A 19,819-nucleotide genomic window follows, 5' to 3' on the forward strand; every position below is an offset into this window, starting at 1 on the left:
CTTTCAAGTTTCACCACTCCCTCAGTTACCAAAAGTTATTCTTTTTCCTACCAAATTCCTCTCTTTTCCTTTTCCTTGAGACTCCTCACTCACTCAGATATATTTTTCCTGCTGATTTCCCTTCTTTTTCTTTGAGGTTGCCCAAAAATTTATTCTGCTATATTCACCACAACAAAAAGGAAAATGTAAAAGGGAATGTGTGAAATGTTTATTGATTTATATATTGTATCTTAATAGGCCGGCTAAAAATAAAAAAGTTAACTAGACATTGATCCTTTATTTTTGTGCATAAAGTTTTATGCTTCCTAACACGGACACGAATATTATTCAAGTCCACCTTTATGGTTGAAAGATACAAGCTAGCGTAAAAGACGTGGAATCAGAGGGGACTTTGATTTGATGCAGTCTTGATTTCACATTGCTATATCGTTGAATTTTTGCGTGAAACCGAAAATAACTCTTTGAACTTTTTTAATTTTATATTGTTGATGTAAAATATTCTTTGAACTTTATTACACGTTACAACCATACTGGTCATTGTGGTCTAACATTTCACGTTACAAAATCTACTTCCCAGTCCTCACGCGTAAACTTGGCCCTTATGAAAAATTTGACCTTATAGTGAATTCATTTTCTGAGAACAGTAAATAATAAATAGCTTCTCAGTACTTGGTCAATCGAACACGTTCCTTATATTATTTTTTATAAAAATTTGGTGCCTTTCGAATTATTTTAAATCACTATGCCAACAACAAAAAAAATTACAATTAAACTTTGATCTTTTTTTTTTCTTGTATAAAATTTTACAATAAATCTAGAGTCATAATATATTTGACAATTATTTAGCTAACAAGTTACTAATAATGAATATAATATAGTAGCAGACTCATATGAAAAATTTCCTACCAACTCAACAGTTATTTGTTGTGAAAATTTTTGCCATGCAGTAGTAGTAGCAATTAATAGCATTACTCATGATTTTATGCTTCTTAACCTGGACATAAATATAAGTTCAATACTGTCATATTTGTTGAAAGATATAAGCTGGCGTCTGCGTGAGGAGACGAGAAAACTCTTTATCCTAGCAACATTACTATAATGAGAAAAAATGGCACATTCGTTTCCCAAACAAAATCTCCACTTTTCTATTCTTTTAACCAAACACATATTAAGAAAAATTAAATATTTTATATCCCCTTACTTTTCCATTCTCCAACCAAACATACTTACTCTTCCATGCCTCCTTCATTTAGTCACCTTCTTTTCAGACTAAGTATGTGTATATGTTTGTGTATTTTCGATTCGGTCAACGTACACATTATGTGTCTCGATTCCATTGAGCTATAGATTTATGTGTCTATTTGCGTTAATATACTTATGTTTATGTGTTTATATATTACCCTCAATATATATGTTGCTGCATGTTTATATTGATTAAAATATAAACACACTACATATTGATGGAATATATATATGTGTGTGTTTTTATATTCTCGCCAATATAAATGTTTGTATGTTTACTCATAATATATGTTTACGTGCATATTTACGTATTTATCATTTCTTTGTGTGCAAACACGGATATTAACACACACACAAATATATGTATATGTATATGTGTGTGTATATATATATATATATTTTTTATGAAAACATATATGCATATTTATGCATGCATGATGTAATATATTAATATATTTTACATGTGTAAACCTAAGAAGAATTTGAAGTTTCGAACCGTTTTGTGGATCCAAGGCCCACCTTGGGTACCTCATCCATTAGGTTCATCTTCTTAGCCCATGACCAATATTATTAGACAAATGGGCCAAGAATGTGTTAAAAATGCTTGGATTTAACACAACTCTTGTATCTTTTTAATTTGCACATTAATTTTCTGAGAAATAAATTACTTGGATATTCATCACTAATGATTCCACATTGGAATTTTGGTCCAGGTTAACCTTGTTAACCCCTTTAAATTATTTATTTGAGCTACATGTTTTTTAATTCGAGTAATATACATGTGTTATGTTTTCCTATGTATGCACTATGTTGAGTCATTCAACCTATTGTGGTCTTTTAATATATATATATATATATATATTAATTTTTATTTTTATTTTACTTTACTTTATTTTTAAGATTTTGATTTATGAAAGTTTGCAGCTCATTGTGCTCTTCGCTTGCTCCTCACACTCGCAAAAGTATCCTTAAATTGACAAAGTTATTAGGTACTAAAAAAATACAGCGATTTGATATTCCATTCTCTTACATAAATAATGAATTCAATCATGAATTCAATTAGTATGACTCATTTATTATGTGAAAGGATAGAGTACTTCGTTGTTGTATTCCCAAATACTGAATAATTACTTATTTTAGACATAAACTAGTAATGAGTAATGACCCTTTCCATCCCTTAATAAAGCTTGTGATCAGGAGCAAAATGTTACATGTGCTAATATATGCTAGTTTTTTATTTGTGAAGGATAGGATCTGCTATGGAATTCATTGCCATGTATCTAATTTTTATTTACTTATTTCATTTTAAAATTTTGAGTACTTTCTACAAGGGGGGAAAATGTTGTAAATTGTGATTTTCTTTTTTTGAACCACTGTAAATTGTGATTGGTAGTACAAAGTATAACACTTATAGTCATAGTAAGACATAGGGTCCGTTTGAATACAGCTTAATTTACTGAAAACTGAAAATAATAAAAAAAATAATTAAAAATTTACTGTTCACAAAAATTTTACTGTTTATAAGCTTACTTGCATTGTTCATGGACAAAAGAAACGCTCGATTAAAAAAAAAAAATTTGTGGGAAGCGCACATAGTATTTCCATTTAAAAAAAAAAAATTACAAAACAAAGCATTTAGACAGGCCGTAGCATCGAATAAATTCAAACGTGTGAAAGCCGAGCTTGTTTGGCAAGTATTTTTATCTGAAAAAAAAAAAAAAAAAAACACAAAGCATCAATACCGGCCGTAGCTTCGCTTGGCTTTTGCCACAAGTAGCAAAGAATAAATTCAAACACGTGAAAGCCGAGCCTGTTCAGTAAGTTTTTGCGTTTTTAAAATTTGTTTTAAGTGCTCAAAAGTAAAATCATGTAAGAACCGAAAGAAAATTGTTTGATTGCACTGTTTTTGAAAACTCATCATAAGAATCATGCCCAAAAACGTTTTACTGACCAAAACTTAAAATTAAAAACACTGTAGTAAAATAATATTTAAATATATAAATAGTGCAATAGGATCCATTTTTAATAAAAAGGTAACTGAGAAGAGAGCGTAAAGAATATATAAACCGTGCATAAACAGTATATAAATAGTAACTTTGTCCTCGTGCAGCAGGAAAGAAAAAGAAAGAAAAAAAAAAAAGAAGGAAAACGCAGAAAACGTAGAAAACGCGTAAATCCAAACGCGTACTAGTTGTGCAGCTAGCTATTCACACTTCTCTACACGCTGCTATATATTGTTACTAAAACAAGCTAACCTTCTGTGTGAACCGTGATCTAGCTCTCTTGCAATGGCGGCGACACGGGACAATCCCGTGAGGAAGTTGGCAGATTCACTTCAGGCGCTTGCCGATACTGTAAACTCGGACAATCCACACATCAAGGTCAGCGACCTGGTTCAGTTTTGCCGTATGAGTTATACTGCTATCTTCTACTTTGGCATCACTGTTAAGTTTCCGGACCTGGACCCCCAAACTAAGGTTTGTGTGAACCATAGAATATGTATAATTTTGATTATAACTTACAATATATCTGCTTCAACCATAGAATATTACTGCACTAAGTTTGCTCACTCTGTCTCTCCTTAAATGTAATATAACCAAAGGTGGATAATTTTTTGGAAGCCTCAAAGAAATACGACACAATACAGGATTTAGTGGAAAGTGAAATTAAGAATGGTACTGCGAGGGATGAAGGTAGCCCATGCAGAACCCTGGCGCGATTTAGGCGTGTAATTGACTTGGCGAGGGAAGTGCTTGAGCAAATTCTTACTAGCGGCAGGTACGTCAAATCATCGATTTTCCCTATCTTAATTCTGTGTGTTTTCCATTTAAAAAAAAAAAATCTTTGTTTTTAATTTAACAAACTTAATTAAGGGTTCTTCTCAAAAAAAAAAAAAAAAAAAAAATTAATTAATTAAGAGTGTTCATGATGAATTAGGTCGAGTCGGGTTTGGACTCAACTTGAACCAGACCTGAGCCTATTAGGTGGCTGAAAACATAACCCACCATTGACTGAGGAGCAGCACTAGGTCAGATCGGAAAATTAATACTTGTAATTTTGGCATTACTTTAATCAGATTTATATGTGAACAAAAATATTATATTAATATCATCAAAAGTTCTTTTTTTTTTTTTTTTGAGAAGAAATTTTCAAAACTATTTTAATTATTAGTGAGTGTGTCATGATATATGTGTGTAAAGGTTTTTTTTTTTTTGTCACCTTGCCGCACGTCAAGATTTGATTGGGGAGTTCTTGAATGCGGGTTTAAGAGATGGAGAGATGCTATGTCACAATATTTTTACAACATTTTCACAACAAATCACAGGTGGTTAGGTGTTATTGGTTCAAATTTAAATTTAGCACTGAGATTACTTTTTTAATTCAGCAATAACAACTAATAACAACCTGCCACTTAAGATTTGTTGTAAAAATGTTGTGAACATATCATTTCTCTAAAAGATGACATTAAGAGATTGTTTGACATCGAGTAATGCTGCACCAACAAACTATTTTATAACATTTTTACAAATTATTGATGTGGCTAACTTTTTATTGGTTTTTATCTAGACCCACCATTAATATAATTTTTTTATTTATTAATAACCATTCAACACATTAGCAGTTTGTAAATTTTTTTGTAAAAAGTTTGTATCTCTAGCATTACTCGTTTGACATCAGCTTCAGTTTTTTAGCTTTTAGCTTTTAGTTTTTATGTACAACTTTTTAAAACTTCATTTTTTTCTGCATTTTTTCACTTTTTCAAAATTTTTCAAGGTATAAGTATATTTTAGCACATTTTTAGCAAAAAGCTAGATAAGTTGTTTTTAAACAGACATTAAGATAAATTCATTCATTCTCAAATGCTCAAAGAAGGCTGCCATTTTGTACCCTAATGAAAATACGAGATGTATTAATAATATTCATGCCTAAGTAATGTATGGAGAGAAACATAAATGACATAGCAAACTGTTGGTGATGAATTTGGAAGATTGAATTGGATTTAATTATATAAGAAAAGTACTAGATCAATAAGAGAAGAAAAAATATTAGAAAATTACTAAAATAAGAAAAGTAGTTTGCATGAATTAATAAAAAAGATGCTTAAGAGTCTTAGCTTAGCTTAGGTGCACTTCGGCGATAGTGCTAACAATACAACACATAACTATTGCTTTAATTCTTTGGCAAAAGCCACATTTCGTGGTGAAGTGACCCATTTAGTATCAACAAAAATTTTTCAATAACAATTATGCCTGTTCTACGACAACTCGACTGGTCTGGATGCAAAGTATTACTCATTCGGCAATATTCTTGGGACTTTTAGCAGTGACTTTATTTACCGGTTCAGTGATAGAGTACTCATCCAATGGCAAACTCTTCCATCCAGCAATAATGCAAGATTTGGAGTTTTACTTTGCTGAGTATTAGCCGGTTCTACAACTCCGCCATTATTGATTTTTTAAGCTACAAGTCTGCCAAAACTACACAAATATAATCAAAATGCTCCTATGAATGCCAAAATCACCCGATGGAGACTGTACTCTAAATTCTTGTAGTTCAATTTTATTCCTGCTCGGCCCAGGCCTCTCTTAGGTCTTTGGCTTTTAGTTGAACATTACTAATTTTTTTTGTTTATGTGGTAAGAGTTGCTGCACAATCAACCGAGGAGAACAGTCAAAAATCAAGCATTGATTACACGCATTTGAGGCAGGTTTTCTTCTTTATTTTAGGAATCTATATATGTTTTATTGTGTATTTTATGTTTTTTTTTAATGATGGATATTGGCCCAAGTATATATTATAGCATAATATGCATAAAGTGATGGAAAATTGAATTAAAAACAATACTGTATGAATCTAAATCTATTAAATGTTTATTTATTATTATATATAGCATTTTTGTCCAATCGATCCACTTCTATCCAATTCGGTCCATTTCCATCCACTTCAATTCATTTCGATTTACTTCAAAAAAAGTATTAATTAAACACACCAAAAATAATAAAATAAAATAATTATAGAGATAAAAAGATAAAAAATACTTGTAAAAATCTTAACAAAAAAAAAAAAAAAACTTGAAACAAAAGTTTCTTTTTATATATTACACTTCATTGAAAAATAATTATATATTTCCAAGTGTTGTGTAGGGTTGTGACTAGTAATAATAAAATAAAAATTTACCTACTTTAATCGAACTTGGACTTGCGTCTTAATAAATTGGGAACTGAGTGAATTTTCAAGGAATACGTATCTTCCCAATAGAATTTATATAGGACCAATTTAATTAATCATGAAAATGATTGGACATAATAAAAATAATTTTACATTCCATGAAAGTCAAAGGATTTCCCATAATTAAAATGAGGCTTCAAGGTGTGCATTTTAAATCAATGAAATGATATTTTTGTCCAAAATAGTGGGATTCATCTAGCCAAAGGAAAAACAATTAGAGCGCAAACTCCATTAGAATTTAGAATGACATTTCAAAGGAAACTAAAGCAGATTTTACAACAATAAAACACGTTTCCTAGGAAATATCAAAATAAATATTTAGTTGAGTAATCTCTCTCGATTCAAACTTAATTTTGTTTATGACGTTGAAGGGAATTTCATGGTCTAGTTACTGTGTTATCAAACTTAAATCAATCAAGTGGTTGGATTTTATTTAAAAATTAAGCATATTTGGTCATCTTAATGAAAATTGACCCCAAAAAAAAAAATTTACCATTTGAACCATGAAATTATGTCCCTGAAATTAGAAATCAAACTTCCATCAAAATTAAGGGGCTAGACAGTTAAAATATACGGTATCAGTACAAATGATATTGAAATTCAGGGATGAATTGACTTCTCCTTAATAAACAAAAGATATTAAGACCCATTTTAGGGTTGTAGCGAAGTTAAATACAATTTTATCATGTAATACAACTATTGGCTTTGCACGTATATATGCAAACTATTTTTTCATAGATCTTTTTTTATGACAGGAAAAATTCTGTTGAGACATTTGCAGTAGCTTATGAGCAAGTTTTTGTTCCATATCCTGGATGGACTGCCGGTGAATGTTTTAGTTTGTCCGTCGGTTTGTCCAAGAATATTGTGCTTGCTGCATTGGAAGAACTTCCTCCTCCGGACCTCTTATTGAAGATTTTAAATGAAGATGGTAAGAATTCCTCGTTACATTGCTAGTTTTAGTTTGTTCAAATATAAAACTTTTATACATTCTGGTTGTATTTATTCTTGCACTATTCAGAAAAATCCACCCATTGTTGTACAAACAATTAACAAGTTAGCTTCTTCTATCCTCAATGACCAAACTCCTCATGAACAATTATTTGGGACCTCGATCTCCCACTAATAGTCAACTTAAGACGTATGGTTCTTCAACTTTGTCCTGCTCCAATCTCTGGAACAAACTAAACTGCAATCATGTTCTCGCCTCTACGTCTTCCTTGGATATGATGTTGAACATAAAGGATACAAGTGTTATTATAGTCCTATATATTTCTAATAGTTTAATTTCGATTTCTGAGTTTTAGTCGTGCTATTGTTCGAGATATATGATAAACACGTTTACGCCAGTAGTGAATAAGTTTTCACTAGTGCAAAAACTGACTTCCTTGTTTGATATTAATTATAACAACATATATATTTGAAATTATTACATATTTTGAATGGTTTTGGTTTTGTTCTTCTGAATTTTCTTTGCTTTTATCAGAGGATTCAGCGAAGGAGCAAGCTCACAAGTACATTAATGCGGCAAAAGTTGTTCTGCAGTACATTGACAGCGTCTTCCTATCATCTGAAACAGGTGCCGAGATGCTTAGGTCGATCTAGTTTAATTTCCATTCTGGAAATTGCTTATGAAGGATTGATCAGTTTGTAAAACATTGGCATTGCAAAACCAGTTTGATTTCATAAAGAAACCTGTACGCTGCTCTACTGCTTTCAACTACGAAAACTATATATGTCAGGAGTTTGTGCTACATAAACAATGTGTGTTTTGATAATGATGTGAAATTTGATAACTATATGTTTTCTTATGGATCGTCACCTCAGATGGGCTTTGGAATATCAACTTTCACTTACTACAGCTATCTAGCCTACTTAACCATTCACATGTTACCCTTTCTCACATAAAAATGGATTTTGTTTATTAAATCTTTAGTGAGACCCACTATGAAAAGAGTGAGTGTTGATCCTAAAATATTAAATAATTTAAACACATATGCATGTATATATTACTTATACATAAAGTATGTATGTAACATTGTTTAAGATGTAATAATTAGTCTTCACATAATTCAAAATAATTTCCTTTTCATTCAAGTTTTTTTTTTGTTTTTTTTTTTTGTAAAATATTTACTTTCTTAAAAAATTATTAATTGATTAAAATTATCATAATTGCAAGTCAATATCATTAAAAAGTAAATTTTAAAAAAAAAATCATTAAAAAGTAAAAACGTAATCCGAGACTTCGATGAACATGCAAATTCAATCAATTCCAAAAAATATTAAACTTTACAACAATCATACAACAATCAAAATGACATATTGGATGAAAGAGCAAGCTATCCGATAAGAAAATCAAGCCACATCAAGATTTAACAACTAATATACTTTCTTGTAATCTAAAGCTTAAATTGTGTGAAAGAAATTTTGAATAATGGTCAAAAGTAGTGGAATTTAGAATTCCATGCAACCACACAATCTCTTGAATGAATAATTTTGTAATTGTGCATCATTGAAAATCTTGCGACAGGACCCTGTAGAAAACCTATCAACAAGAACAAACATGGAGTCTACTCCCCTTTTGAGTTTTTGGAAGTCCTAACGCAAAGTCCATTAGTAGGTCCTCTCAAATTGATTATGTGAAGCTAATTGAAGAGAGTGATGCTGCATTTAAAACAATTAATGTCTCTCTTAAAAACTCTCTCAAAATTTCTGCAGACTTTTTCTTTTAGAAATTGTTCTTTTGACCATTATCCAAAATTTCTTGCTCACTTTTGGCTCACTTTGTGGAGGAGGTTTGACATGAGCTTAAATTACATTTAGCAGTATCATGCACCTCAGACTGATGGGCAAATGAAATTGAGGTGAGGCCATGAATAGAACTTTAAGGAATTTAAATTGTAGTATTTGCCAAGATAAGACAGAGCCATAGGATAATGCACTTGCAAAAGCTGAATTTGACTACAACGTGTTGTCCATAGTTTTACTAGACAATCACCATCCTCTATTATCTATCATGGAAGCTTCTGAAACATGCATTGAACTGAGTCACATTGCCTAAAGTCCATGATTTTTGCACCTCAACAATTAATATAGTGGAACAAATTCAGCCGGTTCAGGTAGAGGTAAAGAAATTTGGAAGACATTTAATATGTTGGACTTGGTACAGATTACATAATTTTATATGTTAGACTTGTACAAATTACATCTACCTGAGGAGTACACCATCCAGAGATCGAAGTTCTTCACAAGTGGAAAGGAAGTGCCCCTAGAATTTCTTGATAAGTTGGTTAATTAGAAACCAAGGCAGATGGGGTGTAATTCAAATTACAAATAACAAACTACGTACATGTGTTTAAATTAAATTGCCATCCTATTTGAGCCTTTCCATGTGCTTTCTGAGCACATAGAAAGGTTTAAATATAAGAGTCAACAATGTATAATATCATTTTTTTTTTTTTACTGGTATATCTTGAAAATAGAGACTACGAAGATAATCTCTCAAATTCATCACACTCATCTCTGTGGAGACATTAGTTTTTATTCAATATAATAACATCAGTCAAAAGTCATATTTTCCGCCTCATGTCTAATGGAATCAAAGAGTGCAGTAGACAAATAACGCTCCCCACGGCTGGGAAAAATCACCTGTGCCGCACGCAAAATCAGAAGATAGCGTTAATGGAATTGGGTTCAACATATGCTGACAAGTATAGTTTTAACTTTTAAGCCATGCTGACAACACGCTTTATAGCAATAGTTAATAAACTATATTTAAAAAAATTTGACATCACTTTAAAAAAATATAAAAAAACTGTGAACAAAATTAATTATTTTATATTATTTTATAAAATATTTTTAAAAATAATTCTTAAATTAATAATTCCCCTAAAACATTTGGGTATATTTGGGTCAATGGAAAAATTAAGAAAGAAGAAGGGCAAATTGGAGATTCAACAAATGGAATGAGTGGATGATGACAACTAATCCTCACTTTCTCCCAATGAACCCCACGTAGACTCCTTCTCTTATCTTCTTCTCTTCTCCACCGCTCTTTTAGAGGTTGCTTTCCAGCAATCTTATATGGAAGCTCTAGATTTTCCTCTCTATTCTTGGCCGTCATAAAAACAAAGGTAATTTTCATATTTCTTTGATAGCTTAGTTGAAATATGCGTGTTTGTCATTAATGGTGGATCCTAGTCATATTAAGTTAATACTACTACTTGGGTTTTGTTTAATTTAATATGAGGGGTTGTCTAGGATTAATGGTCGAAAATATCAAGTTAGGGGTTGGAAGTTTCAATATATGGCATCTATGGGTTTGGGTTTTTGTGGGATATCATGCAATTAGTTTAATGCTTTGCCATTAGTTTTGATGTATGATGTGGTAGATTTGAAAACTGAATTTGAGGGGTTAGTTTTCTTGAGCAACATTATGGGTTTTATTAGGGTTGTTGAAGTTGACTATTTAGACTCATGTGAATGTGATTGTTGCATGTCAAGTGTTCAATATGTTGCCTCAATGAATTATGAGGGTGCATTTACTGGACTTGAGGGTGAGATGATTGCTATAGGTGAAGTTATGAGATTTCAATCTTGGTTGTTAGTACCTACATGTTGACTTGAGTTGGTGTAATCCTTGAATTTGTGACATTGTATATTGGCACCCATTCTTTGTCAATTGGCACCCATTCTTTGTGACAACCTCGTCTTTGTGACACCTTGTCATGTGGCCATGGATTTGATTTTCTAGTTTTGGAATGGTGTACTTTGTGATAAGCCTTATTCTTAATAGACTTGATGATTGTCTTTCTAGGTTCCATGGTATTTGGTGGTGGATCTAGTAATTTGACTTGCTTGCTTCTGTAATGTCCAACTGAGGTAAATTGGTGAACTTTATGAGGTAAGTATATTTTTAATGGGGTTTTTGTAAAACAATCATTATTGCACATTTGCACTCAATTATTTTATGGTTAAACCCCAATTTGGAACATTGTCCTTGGTTTTCCTAACTATGTGTACTATTCTTGTTAGTTAATTGTTTATGGAAAATGCAGGAAGCATGGCCAGTAAATTTATATTTGAAATTGCATATAAAGAAATGCATGATTTGTTGGCATGGAAATTCTAAAGATGTTTTATATTGGCTTGTGTTATTCGGAAAATTGATAGAAAACTTCCTGACAAAGAATGGTTTTGTGAACCCTGTGGAAATATTGGTTCGTTTTGGAAACCTTGTGGAAATATTGGTTATTGAAGGTTTTCTTGGAATTACTTGGAAATATGTTATGAAATTTAATTACATCATACTTGTGAGCTCATTTGTTGTTTGTGCGTGTGTGCTGTGAATATGTGATAATTGTGATTACCCAATTGGATGCAGCAGTCTTTGTGACATTGGCATGGAAGCACCTAAGTCTTTGTGACACGGTGGCCCAATAATTGCAGTCTTTGTGACATGGCCAGTAGCACAACACCCGAGTCTTTATGATACGGTGGTTTATATGGTGACACCTGAGTCTGTGACACAATGGCCAGTAAATAGTACTTGCAGTCTTTGTGACATGGCCAATAGTGCAACACCTGAGTCTTTGTGACATGGTGGCTTAATATAATGGCACCTGAGTTTGTGTGACACAATAGCTAGTACCTATTACTTGCAGTCTTTGTGTGGCACTTGAGTCTGTGTGACACGGTAGCCAATGCCTGGTACTCGCGGTCTTTGTGACACAACTAGGATCATGACACTTGAGTTCATGGAACTTGTCTATGTGACATTGGTGACTAGATATATTAGCCTATGTGGAGTCCTACTAGAGGATGTTGGATTCTATTGGAGGTCCTAGGAGTTTGTAGGCCTTGGGTGTGCTAGACCTAGATTTGTTGTTGGGATTGCATATTTTAGGAAGGGCTGTGGCCTTGAGTTGATTCGTTTGGAGTTTTGGTATATATACATGTATATTATGGAGGTTCATGATTTATACTTCGTTTTGTTTGTATATGTGTTATAGAGCTCTGACTTAGATTGCAAAGATTCCAGTATTTTTATCATATTTGAAAGAGGGTGGGGGGGAATCTCCTACAGTTTCTCTTGCTTTGGAGCATTTGGGGTTTGTTCAGAGCATTTGGGATTTGGGGCGTGACATAGGCACTGCTATAACAATTCAAAAATGACCTAAGGGTGGGAAAAGGTCAGGTTTAGATCTGACATAAAGACTTTTCTGGAGTTCCAAATTGATAATTGACCTGAATTCTATACAAACTCAACCTGTTCTTTGTTCCAAGCCACGTAAGGAAATTTGCATTTTATATTTTGAAATAGGTTAAATATCCAATTTTAAAAGAATTTTTTTGGATTAGGTTGATAATTGATATGCATTACTTTGGGTTGGTTAAACATGTCTGACATATTTATGACACTACTAGGAACACTAACTAGGAACACTAATATGAAGGCTATAAGACTTACGACAATGAGTTTCCCAGCATTTTCCGGCCTCTTTCCCACCTTTATCGCAGCAGCTGCTGCAGCACCAGATGAAATCCCCACCTGCAATAAACATGCTGTTACATGCACCAAAGAATTGGAAAAACCAAAAAGACAGGCAGCAAAAGCAGTGTTGATATTATCTGTTTAACAAAAAAAAGAAGAAGAGTAAGGAATTCCTCTAGAACCTTTACATATTATCTTAGATAATCACTATACCAGCAAACCTTCCTTCAGGGCAAGCAGCTTAGCAGTTTCAATAGCTTCCTCACTAGATACCTGGAAAAAATTGCCAAAAACTTCTCAAATCATTGCAAGGAAATCCATGCATAGTAGCAGCTAACAGAAATCAGAAATCAGAAATGTTGCCATGGAAACAATATAGCTGGGATAAGCTTATACTTTGACAAGATTTACAAAGAAAACACTAAGTATGGTAAATGTTTACTAGAATGATCCATTTCATGAAAATGTACGCATTTTCCTTTCCAAGCCTTCCTTAACAAAAAGAAAATAACAAGATAAACAAGGTCTCCAATAAAATAGTCCATTTTCATTAATATAAAATCCTTCTAAACCAAATATGATTTTGAATCTTTCCTTTTCTAAAATATAATTATAAAAATAGCCACGGGGGACCAATTTCTCAGAAAGAATTAGCTTTCTTTGTTATGAACTGGTTATCTAAATAGCGAATAAAAACAGTTTTCAACCTGAACCAAACATGAGTTTTAATCTTTTCTTTTCTAAACTATACTCAAGAAATCGGCTTGCAAGAAATTGACTTTAAGAAAGAATGAGAATTGTTCATTACATTAAGAAACCCGACAACTGCAAGCTCCATAAATCGACTCACATCTGGATGATATATCTTGGAAAAAGTACAATTGAAATGAACTTTACCAATAGACAGGATTGAAATAAACCAAAATTAAAAAAGATTGAAAAATCCCTCAAAGGCTTAAATAAATTAGAAAGACCTGTCTTGGTAAAAAACCTATACATTTGAACTTTGTAGTGTCTTTAAGGACTAAGGAGCTGATTGTCTGTCACTTTCAAAATGCGTCAATCATTTTATATTAATGATTACACAATTGTAAAGATAATAATGGGTTGTACCCCCATTGCAAGATTATTGTAATTGCATTTTCCATTTTCATGTATTCTGACTGTTCTAGTACCTTCACAAAATTATAGCACAAGAAGATAATATTACATGTGAAATCAAGATGAATGCAAATATAATACTCTAGACTCACTTGAATAACTTCATCAAGCACATTGACATCCAGAACAGCAGAGATAAAACCAGCACCAATTCCTTGAATCAGATGCTTGCCTATGAGATGTGCATTCGCGTGACAGTTAGAGAACTGTCATTTAAAATCAAATGCAAAACATATAAGTTAAATAAATATCACATATAATGAGACATTAAATGATTTATGCCAGCCAAATTTAACAAGGAATTGACTATTCAAACATGAGTGATCTCTATCACATAAAAGAAAAAGAACCGGCCATTTTCAGTTCTAAAACCAACAAAGGTGGTCCAACCTCTTTGGATTTCCCAACAACACTTCAAAATAATGACGGTAAAATATATTACCAATTGATCTATAGCTTAACTAGTAAAGCCTCTTATCATCAAATAAGAGATTTGTTGTTCCTGATGATAAAGAATAATTATTAAAAGCAGGCACTATAGGTTTAAAACTCTCTCTAAAAAAACCTAATATTTAGCAAAATCATACATCTGATAAAGTTTCAACCTTTTGGTTTAGACACCTCATAATATCTCATAAAAAATAGAGGATATTTGATACTAGTGAAATTTGAAAATCTAGAACTTTTCTTATGTACATATAAAATAATAAGATTTTAAGCACAAAAAATGCATATATATTAAAGAAGGGAAAAGTACCAAGAGAGAATATGGTTCGTTTGATACGTGTGTTTAAACAACAATTTTCAAGTTTAAAAAGTTTTTTTGAAAATACGTGTAAATGAAAAAATATGTGAAAATACGTGTAATGTTGTTTAAAAATTGAAAATTATTGTTTAAAATCATGTACCAAACACCCTAAAGAATTGAAGCTACTTAAGTATTAACTAACCATGTTGTCCTCCATTCAAGAGGGCACTTTCAACCGGTTCTACCCCATACACCTACATTTATACAAGATAAAATGGAGTCAATGGACCATTAAATACTCTCTCTTTCTCTCTCTCTCTCTCTCTCTCTCAGAAACAAGCATTGTGCACAAGTGGACCTTTATCTTTGGGTTTTTCTCCTTGAGGAAATTCCCTGCACCAGTTATTGTACCCCCAGTACCTATCCCTGCAACTAGAACATCAACTTTTCGTCCTGAATCTCTCCATATCTCTGGGCCAGTGGTTTCATAATGGATCTGAATTAAGAATGACAGAATGATTTGTTAATGGTGTCAATCATCTATCCATATCAGAAGATAGCAGATGCAAACGCAAACAATACCCTTGGGTTGGCAGGATTTTCAAATTGTTTTAACAGATAACTATTAGGGATTTTGCTTAAGAGCTCGTCAGCCTTCTTAAGAGCTTCTTCATGGCCTTTGTCAGGATCTGTAAGGTACAACTCAGCTCCAAAAGCTAGGGACACAATTCTTCTCTCAAGGCTATACGAAGCTGGCATGATAAGGATTAGCTTGTAACCCTTGATGGCTGCAATGAAAGCCAACCCAATTCCAGTATTGCCACCTGTTATCTCCATGAGAACAGTCTTTTGCCATTGTTCAAACATGTCCAAAATCAATGAAAAATATATTAGTTCAACTGTTCAGTAATTTGGACTACATATATAACAATATCTCATATACAATTAAATATGAGCTATTAAAGATAAACTAAAAGGAAAAAGAATTAAAAGTAGAAGTGAGAATATATAAAAATAGAAATAAAACAGTGTAATATGAGCATTACTAAATTGTGAAGCAAATCCCTGAATGGTTGTCTGAGTCTCACTTTAAGAGTTTAAGTCATAATGAGGTTAATAACAGCATAGTGTGCAATGAAAATGTGTATCAAATGCCTTAGGAAAAGCCACAGGTGCAATAAGAGGATATATTTTATTTGGGTTCAATTCTATTCTACCAAGAAAGGAAATTTTGGAAGGTGTAAAACCTATATGAAAAATGTACCAACCTTCCCTGGTGTAATCAGACCCTTCTCCTCTGCATCTTGGATCATACTATATGCAATCCTACATGCCAAAAGTTTCATTCAAATGCGTAACTCTAATACTAGATTCTTAAGGAAATATAATATTTTCTAGGGTAAATTGCATTCTTAAAGTTTAGGGGTATTTGAATTTTACATCCTAAATTTTTAGAATTTGAACGTACCTCTTGAAATACCTCCTAAAGTTGAGAGTTTTTGGATTTTACACTTCAAAATTTTGAAACTTTAGGAGGTAAAATCTGAACATTCACAAACTTTGGGAAGTGAAATCCAAACAATCCTAAAATTTATGAGGTAAAATCTAAATTCTAAAGTGTCAAGGTGTAAAATCCAAACACTCTCAAACTTTAGGGGATAAAATTCAAATTTTGAAACTTCATACTATAAAATCTAAACACCTCAAAACTTTAAGAATGTAGTTTGCAATTCAGCCTAGTTTTTATATCAACCTATATAAATCAAAATACAATCAATTAAAAAAAAAGGTTAATTAAGAGTTATATGCCTGTCTTTAATATTGGAACATGGTTGCATCATCTCAATCTTGGCAGCCACACGGGCAACACAACCATCCACAACATTATTGAGATATACCATTGGGGTATTGCCTATTAACTGCACAAGCCAAAAATTACCATTAGCAAAATGGATTATGAGAACAAAAGAGTTCATAATAAAATATAATGAGAACAAAAGCAACATTAAAGCATTGATTCTATTGGAAAAAGAATACTTCTGTAACATCTTTCTTGATTCCACACTTGTCTTCCATGTTATCGTCTTAAAAATACTGCAGATTGATAAATAAAAATGAGGAAGAGTGTGAGGAGACTTCTAAAAAGGCTGTATAAAGACCTGAAAAAATATAATGGGCACATTTGCACATTCGTGAACAATAATATTGTTCCTTTTTTTTGTATAATATCAATCCTTTTTCAAGTTTTAAAAACCATAAAACAAATAAAAACTTTTGATCATTACAAAAAGTTAACATGATATGAAATATATCAAAATGTACAAGGTTTTATATGAAGACCTACCTATGATCCCAAACACTACGAATTATTTTCATAGGAAGCACTTCAAAGTGAGAATCTAATGACACCTGTAGAAATTATCAATACTGAATCTTGGAAAATAAAACAACAACGCACCTTTTGTAAACTTAGTGTTCTAAAATTTCAACAAGCAAAACCAACAACTCACAATCAGAAACCAATTAATTGGTTTCTTAGTTTATATTAATTGGTTTCTTAGTTTATATTAATTGGTTTCTTAGTTTATATAGTCATTTTACTCATTTAAACACTTACCCAGAACATATTTTGCCTTAATCTATCGTCTAAGAGTACATGCAAGCATAGTTTTCAACTTTCAAATCAAATCATACATGCAAGCCATGTTCTTGGGAAATCACCACACCCACATGTAAATTCATGTAACTACTTAACTTCACAGCAACGTCCACAAGAAAACAGTTTCTACAAGAAATTTCTCAAGCGCAAACAACCAACTTATAATTTCATGGAGATTCATGGTTAAAAGAGTTTAAACCTAGGTTTTTCTCACCTTAGCTTAGGGTTCTTTGAGGGAAGTGGAGCTAGAATCAGTTTAGCATGAACTTGCAGTGGAAACCTTGTTAAGAAATGAAGAACCCGAGGGTAAAGTCGCAGAGAGAGCTTAAGAGAGTTTTTTGTTTGCTAACTTCTTTGTAGAGATGATAACTAAATGAGATGAGGATTGGCCTTTAATTTGCATGGCCCGTTATAGGGGTATTAAGTGGAATAGGTGTCACTCATGCATGATAACTTGGTCCACGTGTCTTACTTTGATTGGTCACTAGGAAGTGCGAGTGAAATAATCAATTACCCTTCCTTTTTTTTTTTTTTTTTTGATAGGACCAATTACCCTTCCTTGAATGCATAATTACACTATTAGATCCCAATGTTCTAATTTACTAATATAGATACCACTTTATATATCTATTTGTCTACATCAAGGAAATTAGCCAAATATAGGATATTTATATTGGTCTGCCCCTACAAAGAGATAATTATAACGTACACGTTAGAGCATTCACAGCAGTGGAGCTAAATAGCTATATTGCTATTTTAGCTCCACTCAAACCCCAAAAACCCACGGCGAGTGGAGGCAAAAATTTAAAAATTTTAGCTTTGCGCTACAGTGCTCATGTATCAATACATGAGCACTGTAGCTGAAAGTTATAAAAAAAAAAAATTTTTTATTCGGGCACTGAAGCTACTCTCTCCCATTTCAGTCTCTCCTCTCCTCTCCATTTTCATTTCACTCTCTCCTCTCCATTTCCATTTCACAATCACACTCTGAAGCTCACCCACGCCGACGCCGATCAGCTGAGACCCACGCCGACGCCGATCAGCTCCACGCAAGCTCGCCGCCGATCAGACCCAGGCCGATTCAGCTCCACGCAAGCTCGCCGCCGATCAGACCCAGGCCGATTCAGCTCCACGCAAGCTCGCCGCCGACTCCACGCAAGCTCGCTGCCGATCAGACCCAGGCCGATTCAGCTCCACGCAAGCTCGCCGCCGATCAGACCCAGGCCGATTCAGCTCCACGCAAGCTTGCCGCCGATCAGACCCAGGCCGATTAGCTCCACGCAAGCTCGCCGCCGATCAGACCCAGGCCGATTCAGCTCCACGCAAGCTCACCGCCGATCAGACCCACGCCGATTCAGCTCCACGCAAGCTCGCCGCCGATCAGACCCACGCCGACATTGTCCTCCTCACCGAAGCCCAGTTCTATGATTGATGATTTTTATTTTGTTTATAATTGGTGATTTTGTTTGGTCTGGGTTGAGGAAAAAGATTGGAGATTTCGGTTGGTTTTTTTTTTTTTTTTTGCTGCTGTGGACTGGTGGTGGTGGTGGTGGTGGTGGTGGTGGTTGTTGTTGTGACTGTGGCTGATGGTAAAGGTGGTTGTGGTTGGTTGTATGAATATTTTTTGAGTTGTGGGATATATTATTTTATTGTAGGAAATATATTATTTTATTGTGTTGAAAGTTAAAATAGATACACTGCTGCAGCATGTTTTGTAAAGTGTATAGGTAAAATAGATAAAGTAACTTTTTGTATAGCTAAATTGCTAAAATTTTAGATCCACTGCTGTGGATGCTCTTATGTGTAAGAGAGGAAGTTTAGTTTTTTTTTTTTTTTTTTGTTGATTTACAGATTTCATACTTGATGGTGGCTATCCAAAACTAGTAGTGCAGTTTGCGTTCGACGTTGGTATATATATAAAACATTATTAATTCTTGAAGGGACTGATCAGTAGCCACGTTGAAATAGTTCTTATTGTCGTTATCTTGAAATTGTGGAAAGCTGGGAGGGAATATACTTTTAGGACAAATACTTTATGAACCATATTCTTTAGATTACAATGCAATATACAATTTCTACCTGTTTTTTAACCAAAAAAAAAAAAGAAAAAAGAAGAGATAATCTACAAATTGCCTCATGACACTTGGTCTTTCACAATAATTGAAATTATATTTTTTTTTCATATTGCAACACTTCCTAAGTTAAAAAAAAAAAAATCACATACCAAACCTTAATTTTTTTTTTTTCACACATTTTTAACTCAAAATATCTTGTAACTGAATTGACA

General features: G+C 32.9%; 2 protein-coding genes and 1 long non-coding RNA gene across 11 annotated transcripts; 2 read left to right on the forward strand and 1 right to left on the reverse strand.

The window, feature by feature from the left end:
- The first annotated feature begins 3,530 nt into the window (after positions 1 to 3,530).
- Positions 3,531 to 8,332, forward strand: LOC142629873 (accelerated cell death 11-like). 3 transcript variants are annotated; one of them, XM_075803917.1, is made up of 5 exons: positions 3,531 to 3,719; positions 3,845 to 4,020; positions 5,884 to 5,946; positions 7,227 to 7,402; positions 7,958 to 8,332. In XM_075803917.1, the coding sequence occupies exons 1-5, from the start codon at positions 3,531 to 3,533 to the stop codon at positions 8,074 to 8,076; spliced, it is 723 nt and encodes a 240-aa protein (XP_075660032.1). In that variant the 3' UTR covers positions 8,077 to 8,332. The 3 variants fall into 3 exon arrangements, with proteins under 3 accessions (XP_075660032.1, XP_075660034.1, XP_075660033.1); XM_075803919.1 differs by having other exon boundaries at positions 3,890 to 4,020; XM_075803918.1 differs by having other exon boundaries at positions 3,531 to 3,714; positions 3,840 to 4,020.
- A 1,250-nt stretch (positions 8,333 to 9,582) lies between these two features.
- On the reverse strand, positions 9,583 to 17,891 carry LOC142629894 (cysteine synthase-like). Of its 6 annotated transcripts, none has more exons than XM_075803943.1 (12): positions 17,747 to 17,891; positions 17,218 to 17,282; positions 16,911 to 16,967; positions 16,683 to 16,792; positions 16,142 to 16,199; positions 15,456 to 15,719; positions 15,232 to 15,369; positions 15,076 to 15,127; positions 14,218 to 14,297; positions 13,178 to 13,237; positions 12,941 to 13,021; positions 9,583 to 10,119 (listed from the first exon to the last, which is right to left on the reverse strand). In XM_075803943.1, the coding sequence occupies exons 3-12, from the start codon at positions 16,947 to 16,949 to the stop codon at positions 10,030 to 10,032; spliced, it is 972 nt and encodes a 323-aa protein (XP_075660058.1). In that variant the 5' UTR covers positions 16,950 to 16,967; positions 17,218 to 17,282; positions 17,747 to 17,891; the 3' UTR covers positions 9,583 to 10,029. The 6 variants fall into 6 exon arrangements, 4 of the variants coding, with proteins under 4 accessions (XP_075660058.1, XP_075660059.1, XP_075660060.1 ...); XR_012843142.1 differs by having other exon boundaries at positions 10,086 to 10,119; positions 13,147 to 13,237; XM_075803944.1 differs by lacking the exon at positions 17,218 to 17,282.
- Positions 10,297 to 13,307, forward strand: LOC142629897 (uncharacterized). 2 transcript variants are annotated; one of them, XR_012843145.1, is made up of 3 exons: positions 10,481 to 10,604; positions 11,288 to 12,760; positions 12,911 to 13,307. It is a non-coding gene; the product is annotated as an uncharacterized LOC142629897 (long non-coding RNA). The 2 variants fall into 2 exon arrangements; XR_012843144.1 differs by lacking the exon at positions 12,911 to 13,307 and having other exon boundaries at positions 10,297 to 10,604; positions 11,288 to 12,472.
- Positions 17,892 to 19,819: the final 1,928 nt, after the last annotated feature.

Source organism: Castanea sativa, chromosome 3, assembly GCF_040712315.1.
Source record: "Castanea sativa cultivar Marrone di Chiusa Pesio chromosome 3, ASM4071231v1".
In the NCBI taxonomy this organism is placed as follows: Eukaryota; Viridiplantae; Streptophyta; class Magnoliopsida; order Fagales; family Fagaceae; genus Castanea; species Castanea sativa.